Genomic DNA, 23,341 nt, shown 5'->3' on the forward strand with positions numbered 1-23,341 from the left:
ACTACAGCAGAAGTCTGTTATAGCGAGAATTCATAACAGCGAAAAATATACTCGCTATAGTGGATTCTTGCTATATCCGATTTTTGTAAAAATTGGGAATAAACCCATACACAATACAATTGGTATGAAATAGCAATCAGTTGGTTAAAAACGTGTCTTTTTGTGGATAATATCTACTACACTATGGCTTATTTGTTTGTTATCAATTGAAATCAGATACTGCATGAAAGCGTATATTCAATTTCATTCTGAAAAAAAATTAGAGTATCACTCCCAGAGGCTTTTGTGGCAAACGTTTCAGTTTTCTTCTTCAAACAGCGTCACCTAACCTAACCGTATATGTATCATAAAAGCATATTTCAAGCGCACAGAGAGAAATGGTAACCTCCTCGCTATAAATTTACATGGGAATAGCCTTTCCAAAATTAAACTAGATGCGAGAAAATACAAACTATCCTCTGATATGAGTGATGTGCTCTGCCATATCTTGATGTGCATCACTTTCTTACTTAATTTCAGTATATAACATGAGAATTAAGCGATCGTTTACTTCAGCCTTTCTAACGAGTTAACTGTTATCGGCCACGTTATTTACACATTTATTACAAAAACTTGTTATCCTGTTTCATTTTGAATTTTGTTTAGAGAAAAGTAGTCGACGAGTATTACTAATCAACTCAGACATCGCCTTCGAATGTTGAGAGAGCTCGCAAGTGTACATAGTGAGAAAACTACAACGAAGATTATCGATCGCATTTTGTGGCTATTGTTTCAGTTTTCTTATTCAACTAGCATCACTTAACCGTACTATATGTATCATGAAAACATATTTCAAGTGCCAGTAGAGAAATTATAACCTCCTTGCTATAAATTTACATGGGAATAGCCTTACCGAAATTTAACCAGACACAAGAAAATATAACCTAACCTCCAAAATCATTGATGCACTTTGCCATGTCTTGAGGTGTATCGCATCCTTTACTTAATTTCATCATCATCATCATCATCATCATCATCATCATCATCATCATCATCTGCAGTTTCCCTGATGGCCGGGTCTACTTGGAACATAAGCCTCTCCATCTCCTCTTGTCTTCCCACCACTTTTCCCTAGTTACTCTTGCCCAGTCCTCTCCTCTTCTCTGTACACACTCTTCCAGTCCTTTTATCCACCTGTCTCTTGGTCTTCCTCTTGGCCATTTACCTGTTATCTCCATTTCGTGCATTCTCCTCGGTATCTTTTCCTCTGTCATTCTCTTCATGTGTCCATACCATCTAAGTCTAGATGCCTCTATCCTATTCTGTAGTGGCTCTTCTGTTACCATATATCAAACCTTCTCATTTCTCATCTTATCCCATCTTGTCGCTCCTATCCTGCTTCACAGAAATTTCATTTCACTTGCCTGTATTCTATTCACGGCTCTCTGCCTCATTACCCAAGTCTCAGCTGCATATTTCAGAATAGGTATATAGTACATCCTGTATATCACCCTTCTGCTTCTCTGAGGGACATCCTTGCTCCTAACCAGGCTTCTGATACTTTTTAGGAATGTTCCTGCTTGTCTTCCACGCTTGATTATTTCCTTGTCATTTCTTCCACTTTCCTCTATGATACTTCCTAAGTACTTGAAACTCTAGTCACAGAAATGGTGTAGCAATATTTGTAAAATCAGAATTTGTGAAATATATCACCAATTTTGTCCCAACATCAGATAACTGGAAACTGTTTCCCTCATAGTGTAAGAAACATGTTATGGGACAAAGATGTGCCAATGGAAGCAAAGGAAACTACTGTATGTACAAGATGTAATACGTACCCATAACAACTTACGGAGCAGAAACTTGGACAATGACAAAGAAGGATGAGAGTCGAATACAGGCAGCCGAAATGAAGTTCTTGAGGAGTATGATACAGAAGAGTAGAAGAGACAAAATAAGGGATGAGAAAATCCAGGAAGAAACTGGAGTGGAAAAATGAATGATAGAATAGAGAAGAGCTGACTAAGGTGGTTTGGGCACATACAGCGAATGAGTGATGAAAGAATGCCAAAAAAAGGTGATGGAAATGCAAATGCAAGGAAGGAGAGGCCGCGGACGACCACGATTGAGATGGAAGGACACAATGCAATGCAGTACTAGAGAAAGAAACCTGGACTGGGACACAGAGTTGGACGAGGAGTGGTGGAAAGACCGAAGAAAGTGGAGAGGAACCATATTTGCCCCTACCCGGCTACAGCTGGATAATGGGAAATTATGATGATTATGATCAGACAGACTAAACAGTGCTATGTGGCTCAAGATGTTAATAACATACGAAACATGTACTACTTCTATCCAATAAGTTGCCTTAAGCAACTAATGTATCAACAAGGTGGAAAATTGGTTTGCTTCTAATTTTACTGATGATTCTAACAACAAATTTTTTAATTTTAACCCTTATCACGTGTGATTGCATAGATGGCCTGAATGTCTTTTTAAAAACCTCTCTGTGTTAAGAGTATACCATGAGCTCTGTCAATTAAACTAAGCTCTCTTTTGAGCTCCATGGCAAAGGGAATATTGCTTAAGTGTTAACTGTTTGAGTTTGAAAGAAAAATTATTTATGTTTTTGATTACTGTAATGTCAAAGAAATTAAGCGAGTTATTGATTTCAGATTCTAGTGTAAACTGAAGGAAAGGGACTAATGAGTTAAGCTGTTCTAATACTATTGAACTAATAGTGATTTGTAGATCAATAATTGCAAAGATATCGTCAATGTACAACACTTAACGCAATATCTTTGATGTTATTTTCGATTTAGAGCTTCTCTAAACTGTAAATATAGATTTCTGCCAGGATTCCTGTAGCTGGGTCCCCCACTGGAAGACCTGTTTGCTGGTACAGTTGAGTCTCGTTAATCCGAACTAACTGGACCGGAGTCTGTTTGGATTACGAAATTTTCGGATTGACTGGAAAATATTCTCTAATAATAATGTTATTGTTTTTACGCCCCGCTAACTATTTTTACGGTTTCCGGAGATGCCTAGGTGCCGGGATTTTCTTTTACATGCCAGTAAATCTACTTACACGAGGCTGACGTATTTGAGCACCTTCAAATACCACCGGGAGTCAAGATCGAACCTGCCAAGTTGGGGTCAGAAGGCCAGCGCCTCAACCGTCTGAGGAAAATAGTTTCTATAAGACAGTACAGTACATACTGTAATTTGAAATATCCGTTCTTTAGCAGTTACATTAATAAAATATAAAATTACAGTAGGGTATTTAAGAACCCGTAGAGGAGAAAACGACAATGAAAATGGCATTAGCGAGTGGATGGAAGCTGACTATCATAATTACAAACAGAACAAGAAATTGTAGCTATGGTGGAGAAAGAACCTGGAGTTGATGAGGAACAGACTGACGACGAAGAAGACCACAATGAACAACTAGTGTCACATTCAGATGCCGTGGCCGCCTTAGAACTTGCCGTACGCTATGTCGAGCAACACTCCGCTGCTACGGCCACTGATGTGATGTTTATGAGACGCTGGTTTAACACTGCGTCTTCGAGTAGGTTCCAATCACTATGGCAAAAGAAACTAACAGACTTTGTAAAGATAAACGACCAGTGATTGATGACATACAATAGATGGAAATTTGATTGATCCACCTTTTTTTTTTTTTCAATACATAATATGTTGTTAATATGATCACAACATTTTTATTCAGTACCGGTTTTGGTGTCTATGGACACCATCATCAGCTGAAAGAGGTTGTATGAACAAAGGTACGAACAAAGATATACAAGTATGTAGTACATATAATAGACCCTTAATAAATGACATTAATAGGATGAAGTAAAATGCTTAAAAGAATATAAAAAAGTTATGTGCTTGCTGGTCAACGTATCAATGAAAGTGAAATATTAACAAATGTTTGAAGATATGATCACTTTGAAATAGTTAAAAAGTCTTAAGCGTAGCACTGCTAAGCACTAGGTTAAAATAAAACGTGGACATCCAAAAACTGTCGTAGTATGTAGTCCTTCCACAGAGTATCGAAAATAAAGCAACATAAGTAAGTTTGATGGTGGCTTGTAACACCAACTCATAAAAAGAAGCCATAATTTATGAGGTACTCAAAGAAGTGGATCATATTGCAGGCAAAGAGAAAGTAGATATATGGCCAGAGAGTTCTCGATCCAATTCGGAACCTGAAGTATGAAGAGAAAGTTAAGAGTTAAAATAAAATATTGGAAATAGGGCAAAACACTGTGAAGTTAAGTAGGAGACTCACCTCTAATGGCCTGATGTGTGCATGGAGAGTGGCAAGGAGCAAGTGCTGGAGTTTGCTAGAAGCATAGAACATCGATAAGGCGGGGAAAGGGGTCTGGAAGGGGGAGAGGAGGGGTGATGGAGGAGCCGAACGTAAATACGCCTAACATCGCTTCAAAACTAGTTATTGAAACCGAAGTCGCCATTAACAAATTGCCGAAAGATTTACAAGATGAATTAAGACTAGACATTTTAATAAAATTTTCACATCTCCCGAATCCAATAGAACTTAAAAAGATTTTCCGGAAAGGACCAGCATCATTGAACTTAAGAAAATTAAAGAGAATCAACTCACTGTCACTAAAGCAGATAAAGGAAATGCCACCGTTATTATGGAAAGATCAGATTATATTAAAAAAACAAAAAACTTTTTTTAAAGATAGCTCTTTTTCGGTTGTCAACAAAGATCCCACGCTGATAATTCAGAGGAAACTTAAACACTCAAGAATGCATAATTTCTTTTAATTGAAAAAGAAAAGTTGAAGCTCATCAACATGTACCCTAGCTTACCAACTGCAAAAGCACTACCCAAGATCCACAAGGCCGGTTTTCCCAAACGCACTATAATAAACTATAGTCCAAGCCCTTTATACAAAGTTGCTCAGTTTGTTCAACAGTTCCTTAAAAAACATTTCACTTTTGCTGCTCAAAAATCCATTAAAAATACTGCAGAGCTTATTAAGAAACTAGATAAATTTAACTTGCAACTGCATCACACACTGAATTCTTTCGATATCATTAACATGTATCAAAGCATAAAAACAAGCAAGCTTTTTACCATCATCAAGAATAATCTGAATTCTAATCCTCAATTGAGCAAACTTGAAATCTCTGATTTTATGTCTGTTTTAAAATTATTACTGGACAATAATTATTTTACATTTGACAATGTTATTTATGAGCAAAACGGCTTGGCTATAGGATCACCAGCCTCTGGCATCTTAGCAGAAATATACTTAAGACTTTCTGGAACACAATGCCATTGAAAGGAATGATAAGTTTAGTAATATTAAGTTCTGGGCCAGATTTGTAGATGACACGTTTGTCTTCATTGATGAGCGTTCTGTCGATGCACTGAATACCCTCTCAAACCTCAACAACATGGACCCTGATATCAAATTCACACTGGATTCAGAAACTAATGCTTCCATCAACTTTTTAGATATAACGATCACCAGACTCCCTTCTTCATTCTCTTATAAAATATACAGAAAACCTACCCATACAGCTTCAACAATAAAACAGGATTCCATGCATCCCTATTCCCACAAACGTGCTACTTACAATAGCTTAGCTGATCGCGCGTTCAAAATTCCAATGTCGAAAGCAGACCTAAACGAAGAACTTAATACTATACGTGCGATAGCCAGGTTTAATGGTTATAATAATAGTTTCATCGAACGTATTATCAACAAATGCAGACATTGATCTAAATCTAAATAAAAGATAATCCCAGGCCTAAGTTATTCTCAAATTTTACATTCAATCAAAATATCTATAGTGTTACCAACCTATTCAAGAAACATAACGTCAATATTGCTTTCCGCACCAACAACAGAAATATGGATATTCTCCACAATTCCAACCTGGTCAATAAATAGGATCCTTTTACTAAGTCAGGAGTTTACAGGTTTCAGTGCAGCGACTGTAACAGTTCATATATAGGACAAACTGGCAGGAGCTTCAAGATTAGATACGCCGAACATCTCAATGCAATTAAATACAATAGGTTTTCCGCAGTTGGTCAGCACATAAAAGATTATAAACACAAATTTAATGGATTAGATCAAGATTTAACAATACTAGACACGTTGAGCAAAGGCCCCCCTACTAGATATCACTGAAGCCTGTTACATACATCTAGACCAATATTTCAATCCTAATCTCAACTTGAACGACATTTCCGAAAAGCCCAGAATTTTATTTGATTCTCTTATTCCAGTTCTCAACAGTGTTACACTCCCTAAAAACAGCTTGTTTTTTCAGATTATACGTCATATGTTATCACGGTATCCTTCCCTACCACGCCCACCTGACTCTGCCCCCTCATCACCCCTCCTCTCCCCCTTCCAGACCCCCCCCTTAACTATGTTCTATGCTTCTAGCAAACTCCAGCACTTGCTTCTTGTCACTCTCCACGCACACATCAGGCCATTAGAGGCGAGTGTCTCCTACTTAACTTCACAGTGTTTTGCCCTATTTCCAATATTTTATTTTAACTCTTAACTTTCTCTTCGTACTTCAGGTTCCGAATTGGATCAAGAACTTTCTGGCCATATATCTACTTTCTCTTTGCCTGCAATATGATCCACTTCTTTGAGTACCTCATAAATGACGGCTTCTTTTTATGAGTTGGTGTTACAAGCCACCATCAAACTTACCTATGTTACTTTATATTCTATACTCTGTGGAAGGACTACATACGACAGTTTTTGGATGTCCACGTTTTATTTTAACCTAGTGCTTAGCAGTGCTACGCTTGAAACTTTTTAACTATTTCAAAGTGATCATATCTTCAACCATTTGTTAATATCTTCACTTTCATTTTATACTTTGACCAGCAAGCACATAACTTTTTAATATTCTTTTTTAAGCATTTTACAAAAAAAAAAAAAGGTGGATCAATCAAATTTCCTTCTATTGTATGTTATCTCCTTTCAATACGGACCAGATATGAAGTTTTTAATGTTCAGTGATTGATGATTTATGATGTGTAATTATGTTTACATTCCGTTATTCTAGTGAAATATGACTAGTAAAATGCAAGTAAATCTTCATTCTATATCATCTTCTTTCACTTCAATAAGGAGCATTTTAAAAAATTGAATATTTCAATTCAGATTAACCGGAATTTCGGATTAACGGGGTTTGGATTAATGGGACTGTAGTGTATATACTGTCACTGAATGAGGAAATATTACTGGAAATATAAAAAACTAAAACAGTCATAAAATAATTTATTTCATGTTTAGTAAGACTATGATGGCGGAGATTATAATTAATTATACTGATAGTATCTTTTATGGGAAATATTGAAAGAATAGACAGAGTGTGAAGGTTGTAGACTGAGGTTTATAGCAATGTTGCAGAACTCAATTGAATTCTTTATAAAAGATTTGCTGTGGTGTTTCATTAAAAGAAATTTATTAAAAAATTGTGAATAAACACAGGTTTTATAAGTAGGGCTGTTCCTAAAGTTAACTATGGGTCTAATGGGGGCTCCTTCTTTGTGAATCACATAGTTGTATATCTCTTGCTATAGGAAGTCTTGGGTTCATGTTAATCAGTTTCGACGGATCTTGGGCGCTTAAGATGAAGGAAGTATTTCTTAAAATCCATTTGAGAGTTCTCTGAATCTTCTTAGTAGAGTCTCATTTATCCTCCAAGAGAGATACCAGAATACAAATAGTAAGCGACCACAAGGGTCCTGAAACAAGAACACAATTTCTAGCATTATTGAGTATCAGTACGCATAGTGAAATACAAATAACAGAGAATTTTTAGAGAATCCTTAATAATGTTTAAGGCGATGTCATTTGGATAAGTTAAAGACAATCTGAAGCTTTTCAGCACCCTCACTGCCGAACAGTACTCCTATAACACACCAGTTTTTCAATGAAACATGGTAGTGATCAGAGAGGTATGGCAGACAAGGTTTGTAGATGGACAACCTCTCCTGGTTGACTTCAGATACCTGAAGTTGATCCCTTTCAAAGCAAAGGGTTGGATCTAATACAACAGCTTTTCCGGTGTGCTGGTTTATTCCAATAATATTAACTCATCTAAAAGATCTTTCAGAGGACTTGCAATGTACCAGTTCATGGGTTTCCCATCCTAATGATCTCAGGTATGAGGCTAAACCACTTCTCACTTTTTATACAGGATCTGTTAGAAAAAAAAGATGATTCAGCTTTAGTAACAATGAGATTATGGTCTTTAATTTTTTCTTTTAGGTCTAATGAACAAAGGAGATACTTTTATATTTTGATCATTAACTAAAGCAGGAATTACCTCAAATCTGAGTTTTGTCTTGTTTTTCAGTAAGTAGTTTAGAGATGACTTGTTCTACCTCTGCAATATTACTGATGTTATTCTGATAATGAAAACTGGGCTCACTGTGTTTAGGACCTTTATTAAGGTCCAACACATTTCGATCCCTGTCTAACATCAGACAAATTTTGAACTACAGTGCTCTTCAATAAGTGCATGTCATATATTCTTTTCAGCTATTTATTGTGTATCCTTAACTTTCTGGTCTTATTGTACTCAATCTTTTTACAGCTGAGGATGTCCTTCATACAGATGAAACATATGAGGGATGGGGCAAAAGTCATGGCAACTATTTTTTTTTCTTGAAGATACCAGTCTGGTTGGAAAATGCGACATATACATACGAAAGGACAAGGTGTTAACTGCATGTGTGGACAATGAATAGCATTGAAACATCGTAACGCACTAATTTATCACGGTAGTATACAGGGCAATATGGCCTTCCTGGTGCAAAAGAATGACAACACAGTACACATAAAGTTGACATGACAAACCTGGGCCTAAAGACCCTCAAAGTAGTCCCCTGCTACTGACACCACACGCTGCCAACGATGTGGGAGGCGCTGAATACCATCTGCCTTAGCATTTGCCGCACAATGTGTGAATCGGGTCACCTGTTGGCGCACAGCATTAGCAAGGTCCTCTCGTGTTGCAAACCGCCTACCATGTAGTGGTTCCTTAATCTTTCGAATGAGATCAAAGTCACAGGGCGAAATGTCGGGAGAGTACAGTGGGTGCTCCAATTCTTCCCATCCCCAACGTCGCAGTAGCTGCCCTACACACTCTGCTTTATGTGGTTTTGCACTGTCGTGCAGGATTATTGCACTGTCCACAAAATCCGGACGTTTCTCCCGAATGCCACGTCGTACCTGTCGCACCAGGAAGTCCCTGTAGTACTGTGCGGTCACTGTTCTGCCATGTGGAAGAAAGTGGCAAACAAAGACACCCCTGACGTCATACGCGACAATCGCCATCAATTTGACTGGGGAAGGATTCTGACGGACCTTCTACTTCCTTGGTGATCCAGCACGTCGCCACTCCGCGGACTGACATTTCAGTTCTGGTTTGTACGCCCTGGCCCAAAATTCATCGATGGCGATTATTCGTGACAAGAATTAATCACCGTCCTGTTGCCAGTGTGCAAGGTGGTCAGAGCATATTGCAGAGTGCATCGACCTTTGAACTTCCGTCAGAGCATGCGGTACCCACCGTGATGCGATTTTGTGCAGTTGAAGCTCATTAAGCAATATCCTGTGGACGGTGCGTTTCGATGCCACTTGCCCTCTCTAACTCCAGTAGCGTCCATCGTCTTCATCCAGGAGCTGCTCGTGCCATGTCGGTCCGCACACTGACAGGTCGTCCCGAACGTTGCTCATCGCTGGCTGACACACCTTGCTGAAACTTTCCTACCCACTGTGCTACTGTACGGTATAGTAGGGCATTATTCCCAAGGGCTTCCACTAATTCACTGTGACATTCCATCGCATTTCTCCCTCGGAGAATGGCTATTTTGATGGAAGTGCGCTGCTCAACACGGGTTACTTCCATCTTGCACGGCACTCACTAATTGACTGATTTCACAGCCCTCGCTGCGCTACTACCAGCTATCACAGAGCCATCTGTTGTTCTGCATGCACACTATGCCTGCAGAACTTCCACACGACACATGTATGTTTGTGATCCGTTCACATATCTACAAGAAAAAAAAATAGTTGCCATGACTTTTGCCCTAATCCTCGTATGTATGTTAATAAATATGTAAATGTATTCTGTTTATGAGCTTCCAAAGAAAGGAGATTTATTAGAATGTGATAACTGGAGAGGGATTACCCTCCTTTCGATATCAAGTAAGGTACTCTCACAAGTAATTTTAGAAAGGATAAAACAGCAAGTTAACTCAAGGCTGAGGAAAGTACGAGTATAAGCAGGATGTAGAGAAGTTGATTTATTCCTATACAGACCAGATCAATACACTGCGCATAATTATAGAACAATCTATGGAGCTGTAATTGTCACTGTATCTACTATTCGTAGACTTTGAAAAGGTATTTGATAGTGTAATGAGGAAGATGATTTGGAAAGCCATGAAAGAGTTTGGGATTCCAAAGAAAATTATGAAGATAACTCAAGAAATGTATGAGAACTACAAATGTCAAGTTTTACATCAGAGGATGTTGTCTGAGCCCATCCCAGTAAATGCAGGAGGTAAGCAAGAATATTTGCTGTCACCTATACTATTTCTTATGATGCTGGATCTTATGATGAAGGCAATGAATCGCCAAAGGGGAATTCAGTGGGGACTGATAGACAGGATGGAGGACTTGGATTTTGCGGATGACTTGTGTTTGCTAGCCAGCAGTTTTAAGGATATGGAAGCAAAGCTGAATGATTTAAAAACCAAAGCATCAGAGGTGGCATTGAAGATCAATGGAAAGAAAACCAAGGAGATAAGCTATAGTAACCAAAATAATGCACTATTACTTTTAGGAAACCAAGAGATTGAACAAGTCGAGTGGTTCTGCTACCTGGGAAGATTGGTCACCACTGAGGGAGGAACTATACAGGATATAGGAAATGAAATAAATAAGGTTAAAGAAACATTTGCAATAGTGATAAAAATCTGGAAATCAAGGGAACCTATACCAAACTACGAATCTTCAATACAAATGTCAATTCAATACTGGTCTATGGGTGTGAAACTTGGAAGACTAACAAACAACTGTTTAGCAGTCTCCAAACATTTGTGAACAGAAGTTTGAGGTATATACTCGGGATATGGTGGCCACAAGTAATCTCCAATGAAGAGTTGTGGAGAAGAACCAATCAAACACCAATGCACACTGAGATGCGTCATAGAAAATGGAAGTGGATTGGCCATACATTATGGCGAGATAAAGACAACATAGCAAGACAAGCCCTGGAATGGAACCCACAAAGAAGCAGGAGAAGAGGCAGACCAAGGAACACATGGAGGAGGAGTGTAATAGCGGAAGGAATGGTGAAAGGAGAGAAGACTTGGATTGAGATCAGGACGATGGCGCAGAACGAGTCCAGTGGCAGAAGTTCATTGATTCCCTATGCTCCACTTAGGTGATACAGGAAATAAGTCAAGTAAGTCAAGTCATTCTGTTTACGAGTATTGACCAGTATTGAAAAAACGGACTCCTACTCCGTTCATTGTCAATACGGGCTACATAATGAAATTTATTTTAACGTAATGTAATTTGTATTCCTGGTGGAATCTGCTAGTGTTTTACATTGCATCGACACAGATAGGTCTTATGGCGACGATGGGATAGGAAAGGCCTAGGAGTTGGAAGGAAGTGGCCGTGGCCTTAATTAAGGTACAGCCCCAGCATTTGCCTGGTGTGAAAATGGGAAACCACGGAAAACCATCTTCAGGGCTGCCGACAGTGGGATTCGAACCCACTATCTCCCGGACGCAAGCTCACAGCCATACGCCTCTAACCGCACGGCCAACTCGCTCTGGTGGAATTTGGTCTTCGATTAGCAGGAGAACTGCTGATAACATAGTGTCCACAGAAATATTCTCTCAAGTTTCCCTGATTTTCCCTGACCTACTAAGAAAAATTTCCCTGACTGACGAAAACTGAGTGACAAGTTAATTCGCAAAACAGCATGTTTTACACTGACTGACAGAGCAAATGCAACACCAAGAAGGAGTGGTTCGAAAGGGATGAAAGTTGGGGAAAAAACAGAGACGGCACGGACGAATAATTGATGTTTATTTCAAACCGATATGCAGGTTACACAATGCGCACGGCATCGACTCAGTAGGATGTAGGACCACCGCGAGCGGCGATGCACGCAGAAACACGTCGAGGTACAGAGTCAATAAGAGTGCGGATGGTGTCCTGAGGGATGGTTCTCCATTCTCTGTCAACCATTTGCCACAGTTGGTCGTCCGTACGAGGCTGGGGCAGAGTTTGCAAACGGTGTCCAATGAGATCCCACACGTGTTCGATTGGTGAGAGATCCGGAGAGTACGCTGGCCACGGAAGCATCTGTACACCTCGTAGAGCCTGTTGGGAGATGAAGCAGTGTGTGGGCGGGCATTATCCTGCTGAAACAGAGCATTGGGCAGCCCCTGAAGATACGGGAGTGCCACTGGCCGCAGCACATGCTGCACGTAGCGGTGGGCATTTAACGTGCCTTGAATACGCACTAGAGGTGACGTGGAATCATACGCAATAGTGCCCCAAACCATGATGCCGCGTTGTCTAGCGGTAGGGCGCTCCACAGTTACTGCCGGATTTGACCTTTCTCCACGCTGACGCCACACTCGTCTGCGGTGACTATCACTGACAGAACAGAAGCGTGACTCATCGGAGAACACGACATTCCGCCATTCCCTCATCCAAGTTGCTCTAGCCCGGCACCATGCCAGGCGTGCACGTCTATGCTGTGGAGTCAATGGTAGTCTTCTGAGTGGACGCCGGGAGTGCAGGCCTCCTTCAACCAATCGACGGGAAATTGTTCTGGTCGATATTGGAACAGCCAGGGTGTCTTGCACATGCTGAAGAATGGCGGTTGACGTGGTGTGCGGGGCTGCCACCGCTTGGCGGCGGATGCGCCGATTTTCGCGTGCTGACGTCACTCGGGCTGCGCCTGGACCCCTCGCACGTGCCACATGTCCCTGCGCCAACCATCTTCGCCACAGGCGCTGCACCGTGGACACATCCCTATGGGTATCGGCTGCGATTTGACGAAGCGACCAACCTGCCCTTCTCAGCCCGATCACCATACCCCTCGTAAAGTCGTCTGTCTGCTGGAAATGCCTCCGTTGACGGCGGCCTGGCATTCTTAGCTATACACGTGTCCTGTGGCACACGAAAACACGTTCTACAATGACTGTCGGCTGAGAAATCACGGTGCAAAGTGGGCCATTCGCCAACGCCGTGTCCCATTTATCGTTCGCTACGTGCGCAGCACAGCGGTGCATTTCACATCATGAGCATACCTCAGTGACGTCAGTCTACCCTGCAATTGGCATAAAGTTCTGACCACTCCTTCTTGGTGTTGCATTTGCTCTGTCAGTCAGTGTACAAGGAACAAAAAAGGAAATTCCATCCTCCACCATTCCCATAGCTAGCCTAATTCTCTCTCCACTTTCTTTTTCTTTTCAATTATATGGAAAAACAATTACACTGATGACAATTTATATATAAACAAATTGTTTAAAAGTAACATGTAGGCTTAACATACCTTTATCTTATCATTTCCAAGGAACAAAGTACATCTAACTTATTAATAGAGTAATTGAAATATGAAAATAAAATTATTTTATCACATCAATCTAATACTATTTCATGTGGATTTAAAGCACTCTTGAGATCAAAAGCATTTAACATGTGTTTCTATTGTAGGTGAATATAATTAATTCCAATTAGTCTAGGTCTATATTCAAAACAGTTTTTAAATTTGAAGACAAATCAGTCAGGAAAGATAGGAATGAAAAAGAAAAGTTTGCACTTATCAAAACGATTACTGTTTTCGTTCTATGTTTTTTCTAGAACTATTTTCTTCTTTCCAATTTCAGCATCCTGCTTTTTTTTTCCTCTTTCAATTTTCAACATTGCTGTTTTTCCTCCAAATCTTTCAATTGTAATTCAATTTTCCCTTTCTCCATTTTCTTCTTTTCCTCTTCTGATTGCTTTTCCTTTTTTATATTTTTTTATTTTCCAGGTATTACTGATACCTTCTTCATAAAGTTTGGATCACCGGGCGAGGTGGCCGAGCAGTTAGGGGCACGCAGCTGTGAGCTTGCATCCAGCAGATAGTGGGTTCGAGCTCCACTGTCAGCAGCCCTGAAGATTTTTTCCCCATCGTTTTTCCATTTTCACACCAGGCAAATGCTGGAGAAGTACCTTAATTAAGGCCACGGCCACTTCCTTCCCATTCCTAGGCCTTTCCTATCCCATCGTCGCCATAAGACCTACCCGCGTCGGTGCAACGTAAAACAAATTGAAAAAAAAGTAGTTCGGATCGAGGTCAGCATACATTCCTCGAACCAACAATGTAGTTCACACTATCAAAAATTATTCTCAGGGACACAAGTGGTTCTCGTAACTGTTATTTGACAGAAAAGTCTGTCTCAACAAATGTATTACCATGGGATAAAAGGAAACAGTTTCATTACAGACCAGAAATCTTCATATTTCTCATCATCTCCTAAAAGATTGTAGTAAAAATCATTCAATCCCTAGTCATCCATTCGTTTAAAAATGAAGTAATTTATTTGTTTGTTGATTCCTACATGTTCTGAGCTTCCTTGGCTAGCAGGCAGAACTGTAGCTGCCTCTGTGGATTAGTGGTAGAGTGTCGGCCTCCGGATCCCAAGATAGCGGGTTCAAACCCGGCAGAGGTAGTCGGATTTTTGAAGGGCGGAAAAAAGTCCATTCGACACTCCATGTCGTACGATGTCGGCATGTAAAAGAACTCTGGTGATACATTTGGTGTTTACCTGACAAAATTCAATAAATCTCAGCCATAGACGCCCAAGAGAGTTTCGGTTTACTCGGTCTGCCATCTAGTGGGCTTAGAGTAAAATGGAACGTCAAAATTGATGAGCAGACAGCCAGGTGGCGTCAAATTGAAATGTCTGCACACGGTAGCTGAGGCCATATTATTATCATTATTGTTAGGCAAAACTGTCATTTGTCCTTTTCAGCACTTTTATCACATTCTTGTATGGCTCTGCAAATTTTTAAGAATGATATCAATCCTTTTCATTGCCAAACGGGATTAGAGCAATATCATTTTAGGGTCTACGGCAGTGAGACCCCTTGCTAAATGTGATTTTAGACTACTTTTCTCTCTGAGTTTTTCCAATATGATTTTTTAAAACTCATTCTCACAAGTAACTTTTTCCATTTCAGAACATTTAACTTGTTTGAGTAAGCTCTTGGCAGCATAACCAATATCCAATTTTTCTACTGAAAGCACATTGGCACTATCTTGTAAGTCTAAGTATTTTAACTTTTAGGAAATACTTCCTTCAGTTATCTTTTCAGACTTAACAAATCTCATCATTATGTTTTTCGTAAGTTCTTCAAGCAATGTAAAAAGGTAAGGCACCACAGGTTTCTAACTTTGAAATCTTCTGAGGAAAGGTTCAACATCAGACAAAATATTTCTAAAAACACTTCATTTTGCCTTAAGTAGTGGATTCTTCACAGCTTCTCTAAGGCATTGAAGGTTCTTTTTTTTTTTTCACTGTACTCTTTCACAAATTTGTCAATGTGGTCATATATTTTAAGAGTTTGATCAAAACAGTGTCCGTTTTCCAACCATATTATTGCAGTGAACTTGTAAGCAACTTCTTGTTATGTCTGTACATTTAACATGTCGAGCGGGCCTATCTTTAAAAAGATTATACAGAGACCTTAAAAAGTGAAAAAGGTCCCAGTCAATTCTGGAGACCCATTAAGGCTTCATTCACTGTATGCAAACTGCATATGCCTATATCAAGAAGAGTTTTGCCCTCGAGATTTAGCACTTGCAAATTATATTCAAGTTTTTAAATAAACTGAGGTTAACATTTGGCCCATCCTGTGAGACTTGCAAAATATTTCCTAAAGGAAAGGAGAGTCCATGTATAAATCCATCTAATAAGTGATCCGCAGTTGCCCTGCCTACAAATACACTATTCCGATACCTTGTTACAACTTTAAAAAAATTTACATTCCAAAACACACAAGTCCATTTGTCCTCTTTGGAAAAATTTGTTTAACGATTCATCAAAACAAACAACATAGAGGACTGTTGTAAGTCATCTTGCAGACATACTAAGCCTTGGTATTGTCTATAGTAAACTTTTGGGCAATTTTACTGTCTGAGAACATTGTTTTGAATGCTGTGGAGGTTTCATCACAAGAAATGAGACACATCTTTCCAGTGACACCTGGAGAACCCATATGGCTTCAGCTGATGTAACATCATCTCCAATCACAATGGAAGTCTTTAAACTCCTCTGATCCTTGATCCTGGCACTGCTAATTCCTTTCTAGCCATGGATGTAGTACTAACTCTTGGCTGATCTTCAAGTAGAGATGGAGTAGAGGTATTCTTTGCAAAGAAAGAAATTGTTGGCTGGGAACGATTTTTTTTTTTGCTAGTTCCTTTACGTCGCACTGACAAAGATAAGTCTCATGGCGAGGATGGGATAGGAAAGGTCTAGGCGTTGGAAGGAAGCGGCCATGGCCTTTATTAAGGTACAGCCCCAGCATTTGCCTGGTGTGAAAATGGGAAACCACGGAAAACCAATTTCAGGGCTGCCATCAGTGGGATTCAAACCCACTATCTCCTGGCTGGGAATGTTGAGGGTCATTGTTCCCTCATATTTTATACTCTTTAGTTAAGGCATTTACTCAGTGAGAATGGATAGACTCCTTGGATCAGCTGTGTACCTATATTAATATGTGTCAATAGTAGTACCAGTTGCAGCAGTAGTAGAGATCCAGTAGTAGATGTACAATTGCTGGATATGCGAACAGTTGGATGGTACTTGTAGGTGAGTTACGACGTAGTAAACTGTGTACTAGAAGACTCAACGTGTACAGAGATGTTGGGATGTTGAATAAACCATTCTTTTTACTAAAATGTGGTATCGTGATTATGTTACTCCTCGCATAGCCCAACAGTTAGTTCACCTACATGGAAGACTTAGCTTTCATGTATTTTATGTGAGTGGGTCCTTTAGCATGAGAAGTGATTGCTTCTTTACCCATACTACTAAGTTTGAATGATTTACAGCACACTTTACAATATGCTTAAGTTGCATCATTTACCAATATGTCCAACCAACCACTCAGTTCAAGAAACACTTTACTGTCTAGCCAAAGTTTATTAAATGTACACTGCTTGTCAGCCATTGTCATGAGTTTCAAGAAAGCATCCTACAACTGAAATAAAAAGGAATGACAAATTGGCTGAAAGAAATGACAAGGGCAAAACAAAAATTGTAGAATTGTTGTGCACTTCTTGTGAAAAAAATACCTGAAAAAGAAATGCTACAGCCTGGGTTACAGCAGACTAGAGCCTAAAAATATCCTCTCAAATCCATCATTGAGGAAGATTTCCCTGACTTTCCAGAATGTGGACACTATGTGATGAGTTTATAGAGGAAAAAAAAAAGTGGTGGTATCGAGCAGCCCTGTTTCGTGCTGGTCTAGAAGTTTGGTAAGTTCTCCAGTGTTTGCATTTGTGATCACTGCAGCTATTATGTTATCTTGGAGTAGTTTCAAAACAGTTGTGAACTTTGAACATCTACTAAGGGCAACGATTATCCTAAGGGTGCAATAATCAACCGGGTCTAAGACCTTCACTAGATCTTTAACCCTTAGCACTCATGTGGCGGGCCTTGTCTGACAACAAGAATATCCTGCATATATCCTATGTCAGGCATTGCCCGACATGATTTTTTCCCCTATATAACTCTTTTGTTGGGTTACGCGTGCATGAATTATGGGTACAGTAAGCTACTGCCACCCTTGGACGACAATTTGAAGCCATGTATAGCTATAATCTCTTTGAAATCAGGCTTTCTTTTTTCTTGCTAGTTGCTTTACGTCGCACCGACACAGATAGGTCTTATGGCGACGATGGGACAGGAAAGGCCTAGGAATGGGAAGGAAGCGGCCGTGGCCTTAATTAAGCTACAACCCCAGCATTTGACTGGTGTGAAAATGGGAAACCACGGAAATCAGGCTTTCTGCACACTCTTTGAAGACCATGTGAGTTTGTAAACAGATGTTGCTTAGCAACATGGCATCGTTCGAAAAGCATGAGAAAGAAATAGCCAGACTTTTAAGTGAAAGTGACGTTGATTTCAGAGATAGTGAGAGTGATTTTTCAATTAAGTGGTGAGGAAGATGTTGCGGAACGAGATTGTGTTGGTGAGTTGAGTGATGAAAATCCTGATAATGAGAAAATTATGCTAAATGGCAGTGCTGGTACCTCTACTGATAGCTGGAGGAAATGCCGTGATACTGAATTGGACTTCAAAAGCACATTCACAGGTTCGACAGGTTATAAACCACTGCAAGGTTGAGTGAACTTGACTTTTTCCAATTATTCATGACTGACGAGTTATTACACGTTATAATTCTAATGTTAGGTCCGTATTGAAATGTACGTAAATACAAAGTATGTTACAAGTGTTATTTTTTATATCCACCTATTCAATACAAAGAGATCTTTTTAGAAATTAAATATTATTATAAAATACTAAGGGATATGTTTCGCCCATATTAAGGGCATCATCAGCCTCAAACTCAAACCTGTATGGTGACAAATCAGGATCCTGATTGCTCTTATAAGTCATAAAAAGATGATATCGTTGTAGGTGTCTGTCCAAACATACAAACTGTTAGAATGTCCTTGGCTAAAATTTCAGTATCAAGCTGCATGTCAAAGTTCACACGATTATATTTTCCGGAGCGTTGAAAAAATTTGTTGGGGGTAGAGCAATAAACAGCTCAGTCTTTATAATGAAACAGAAATGTGCCTCCCTGAATACTCCTGTTAGAGGATAAGAAAAAGCAAAGCTGATAAACTGTCACAGATGCCAATTTCGTATGTTGTGAAAAGACAACAGCCTTCGTAAGTGGTTGTTCAGCTGCCTATAGTCTATTTAACTGGCTGAAGGAGTGAAAGTCGAATGCGTTATGATAAGATATCTGTCCTCCTTAAGTAATTGTGGGAGCAAGGAAAAAGCATTTGGTTGTCTATAGATGTATTTATCTTGTTTGAAGGAGCAAAAGTCGAAGGTTTATCGACGCTGATAGAGCTCTTTGGTGTGAAGTCTATAACAAGAGGAGAGTGAATGCTTAGGAAGGTATTTTTGAAGAGAATGTGGGTTTAAAACTGTAAAACATGGAAAATGTATAAAACACTTACCCTTTCGTCTCACAGTAACTCGTATTAATGGCAACTTCGATTTTAAAATTTACAGAAAACCTACTCACACCCCATTAACAATCAAAAATACCTTTTTACATCCTAACTCCCATAAATTGGCCACTTTTCACAGTTTAATTTACAGAGCTTTAAAAATCCCTCTAACACCCAAAAACCTTCAAACAAAACTAAATTATATAAAGGATTTAGCAAAAATCAATGGATATAAACCTAAAATGATTAACAGTTTTAAGGTCAAATTCAAATTAACAACAAACCTCATCCCTGACAAACCCCAAATAATCTAAATTCGTTACCTTCACCTATAACAATCCAAACTTTCACCAGGTTTTGAACCCAATAAAAAAAAATTACCAGTATAGCTTTTAGGACAACAAACACTAACCAAAAATTATTTTTTAATCACAACACAGTCAAATCAAGCAAAAACATTTACTCAGGCTCAGGCATATACAGGCTCACCTGCACGCAATGCAATGTCTCTTATATTGGTCAAACAGGCCGGAGTTTTCAAACTAGGTACTTAGAACACTATAATGCCATTAAACACAATAAATTTTCAGCTATGAGCTCCCGTATGAAAGAAACAGGACATCACTTCACGACGACAGAAAGAGACCTCACAATTATAAAAAGAGTAGACACACCGGGCGAGTTGGCCGTGCGTGTAGAGGCGCGCGGCTGTGAGCTTGCATCCGGGAGATAGTAGGTTCGAATCCCACTATCGGCAGCTCTGAAAATGGTTTTCCGTGGGTTCCCATTCTCACGCGAGGCAAATGCTGGGGCTGTACCTTAATTAAGGCCATGGCCACTTCTATCCAATTCCTAGGCCTTTCCTATCCCATCGTCGCCATAAGACCTATCTGTGTCGGTGCGACGTAAAGCCCCTAGCAAAAAAAAGAAGAATTAGACAAAGGAAAGTTGATGAATGAACTTGAAACCATCTATATATTTTTGGACCAATACTACAACAAAAATCTAAACCTCAATGAATTAATTATACGAAAGTTTACCCAAATTGTGCAAACTCTAAATTCAAAACATAACTACATTCTTAAAAATCTTAAATTAACATCTTCTAGAACCTCCACTACTTTAACTAACTTGACTCCCTTCATGTCCGCCCCCACAATTCTCCCGCAACCCAACACGACTCCCTCCCTGTCCGACCATGCAAATCTCTCGCAACCAATAACACACAAACTTAATGCTCCACCTACCCCCTCCCCTCCACCACACCCTCCTCCGCCAATCTCACATCGATACAATACTAGAAGAACAAGTATCAGGCATTCAACGCTACCATAGCAACTGCATAACAGTCAAAGAAATAAATGAACCTACACATAATGTTTTTCTTCAACTAACCTTTCCATAACTAATTTACATCTTTACAGACGAAAGGGTAAGTGTTTAATACATTTTGCATGTTTTACATTTTTAAACCCACATTCTCTTCAAAAATACCTTCCTAAGCATTCACTCTCTTCTTGTTACAGACTTCACACCAAAGAGCTCTATCAGCGTCGATAAACCTTCGACTTTTGCTCCTTCAAACAAGATAAATACATCTATAGACAACCAAATGCTTTTTCCTTGCTCCCACAATTACTTAAGGAGGACAGATATCTTATCATAACGCATTCGACTTTCACTCCTTCAGCCAGTTAAATAGACTATAGGCAGCTGAACAGCCACTTAAGAAGGCTGTTGTCTTTTCACAACATACGAAATTGGCATCTGTGACATTTTATCAGCTTTGCTTTTTCTTATCCTCTAACAGGAGTATTCAAGGAGGCACATTTCTGTTTCATTATAAAGACTGAGCTGTTTATTGCTCTACCCCCAACAAATTTTTTCAACGCTCCGGAAAGTATAATCGTGTGAACTTTTGACATGCAGCTTGATACCGCAATTTTAGGCAAGGACATTCTAACAATTTGTATGTTTGGACAGACACCTACAATGATATCATCTTTTTATGACTTGTAAGAGCAATCAGGATCCTGATTTGTCACCATACAGGTTTGAGTTTGAGGCTGATGATGCCCTTAATATGGGCAAAACATGTCCCTTAACATTGTATAATAATATTTAATTTCTAAAAAGATCTCTTTGTACTGAATAGGTAGATATAAAAAATAATAACACTTGTAACATACTCTGTATTGACGAGTTATTGTCGGAAATTGTGCGCGAGACTAACCGGTATGCTAGTGTAAACATGCACAAGGTTACGCCCCTCACACGTGAGTCTATTAGGAGGTCGTGTATAAATGTTGCTCTTCCTGAATTCGAAGCATTTTTAGGCGTAATCCTAAATATGGCAATGAACAGCAAGCCTGAATTACGACGTGAGACTGTGTTTTTCAGCAATACTTGTAGGAAAAAGCCTGGATTACATCCCGGCGAGTGATTTGTGAAGTTGCACACAATGCACTATTACAGACAAAAAGTGACAGTCTGAGATAATTTCAGGTTTGAAAATGCTGAACATTGCAAGTGAATACTGTATTGTACTAGTATTATATTTATTTTGTGTTTCCTTTAGTTGATTTTTATAAATATGCTGTCAATATTTTTGTGCTGTTTCTTATCCCTCTGCAAGCAGATTCTTAAATGGAGCTGGAGAGGCAAGAATTTCAGAAATGAACGAGGGTTAAGGGTTAAAAGCCAAGTAAAGAGGTTTGTTTTGTTCATCACACTTCATGCTGCGTAGATCATATCTGATGAGCCTGCACCAAGTTTGTGGTAGAATTTTTTCCGCCAGTGATAAGATACCATTCGCTAGTATATGGGCTATGACCTTTCCAGCAGTCAAAAAAGAGATTTCACAATAGTGCCCCCAGTCTGCTCTGTCACTTTTTTAAAGATGAAAATCAGCAACAAGTTTCAAAAATCTACTGGGATCTGTTCTCTGTTCCACATCTTGACCATATAGTTGCACAAGGGACTGACTGATACAGTATTATCACCTTCCTTGAATATTTCTGCAGATACGCCATCGGGACCAGGTGCTTTTGTGCATCTTGGATTATTCAATGGTCTTCTGGACTACTGCGAGATTTGGAGGTAAGCTACGGTGCTCCCTTACTGGTCAGTGCCCGAGTGATAGCAGCATTAAATCAGCAAGATATACAAATTAATAGGGTAAGAGGACAGTGTATGAAAAAAGGAACTGGTAATCTGAAGAAAGGGAATTCGAGCACGTACTTTCAATAGCAATAAGAAAGTCCTGAAGAACTAGATCAGTCATTCATCGGATGGATGCTTAACTAATTCTTAGAGAAGAGTAGATAATTAATACTATTAGTACAGAAAAGTAATAAAATTGGAGGCATTCACATACTAGAGAAATGTACCAGTAAAATGTAAATTATATGAATATTAGGAAGGAGTTAAGCTATACTTACCAAGCTGAGTCAAATTGATGCTCTTCCAGCTGCTGTCCACAGTTATCTTCCCTGTCTGGCATACAAAAATTTGTCCATTTGCAAAAAGAAGCCAAACTGCCTGGGGAGTAGCAGCCAAGGATAAGATGTTAGATGAGTCTGGGAGGGGAACACCCTGAAAGTAATAAAAAAAAAATGTTGCTATACTTAAACATTATACACTACAATAATATCTAAATAATTTTTCTTTTTAAAAATATTGCTAATCTTTTTTAAAACCAATTTCTACATGCAGTAATAACTTTTTCATTCTCTCATCGTAATGTGTGAAAAGAAAATCAGTTATCCTTCCTGTTAGATTACTGATGTTCCAGGGATAAGAAGTACTGTATTTCTCCGAATCCGAGACTATGATCTTTTTTCCTCAGAATCTCGAAAAATCAAGGGTCGTCTTGCATTCGTGACCTAACAGTAAAGAACACCACTGGTAACTACCACAGTAACCATGCTGCTTCCCTCCCCCCTCGGCGTGTGCGCACACACTCAAAACTCGTTGACAATCAACCTCCACTCTTTATTGTACATCACTAGCTGCGGGAACCAGCTGTACACTGCTTCTGTGTAATGTTACTGGATCTCCGGAA

At 39.3% G+C, this 23,341-nt stretch overlaps 1 protein-coding gene across 6 annotated transcripts in view; it reads right to left on the minus strand.

Annotated features, from left to right (window-relative positions):
- LOC136857549 (tectonin beta-propeller repeat-containing protein 2) overlaps positions 1-23,341 on the minus strand; it is a 211,956-nt gene that overhangs the window by 67,696 nt on the left and 120,919 nt on the right. For 5 of the 6 annotated variants that reach the window (XM_067136303.2, XM_067136301.2, XM_067136304.2 and 2 more), the window contains one exon: positions 22,719-22,872. In XM_067136303.2, coding sequence (XP_066992404.2) covers positions 22,719-22,872 — 154 coding nt within the window. Of the gene's footprint in view, positions 1-7,491; positions 7,742-22,718; positions 22,873-23,341 lie in introns of those variants that run through there. The other variant, XM_067136306.2, reaches the window with a different exon arrangement.

The sequence above is a fragment of the Anabrus simplex genome, chromosome 1 (genome assembly GCF_040414725.1).
Source record: "Anabrus simplex isolate iqAnaSimp1 chromosome 1, ASM4041472v1, whole genome shotgun sequence".
Lineage (NCBI taxonomy): Eukaryota > Metazoa > Arthropoda > Insecta > Orthoptera > Tettigoniidae > Anabrus > Anabrus simplex.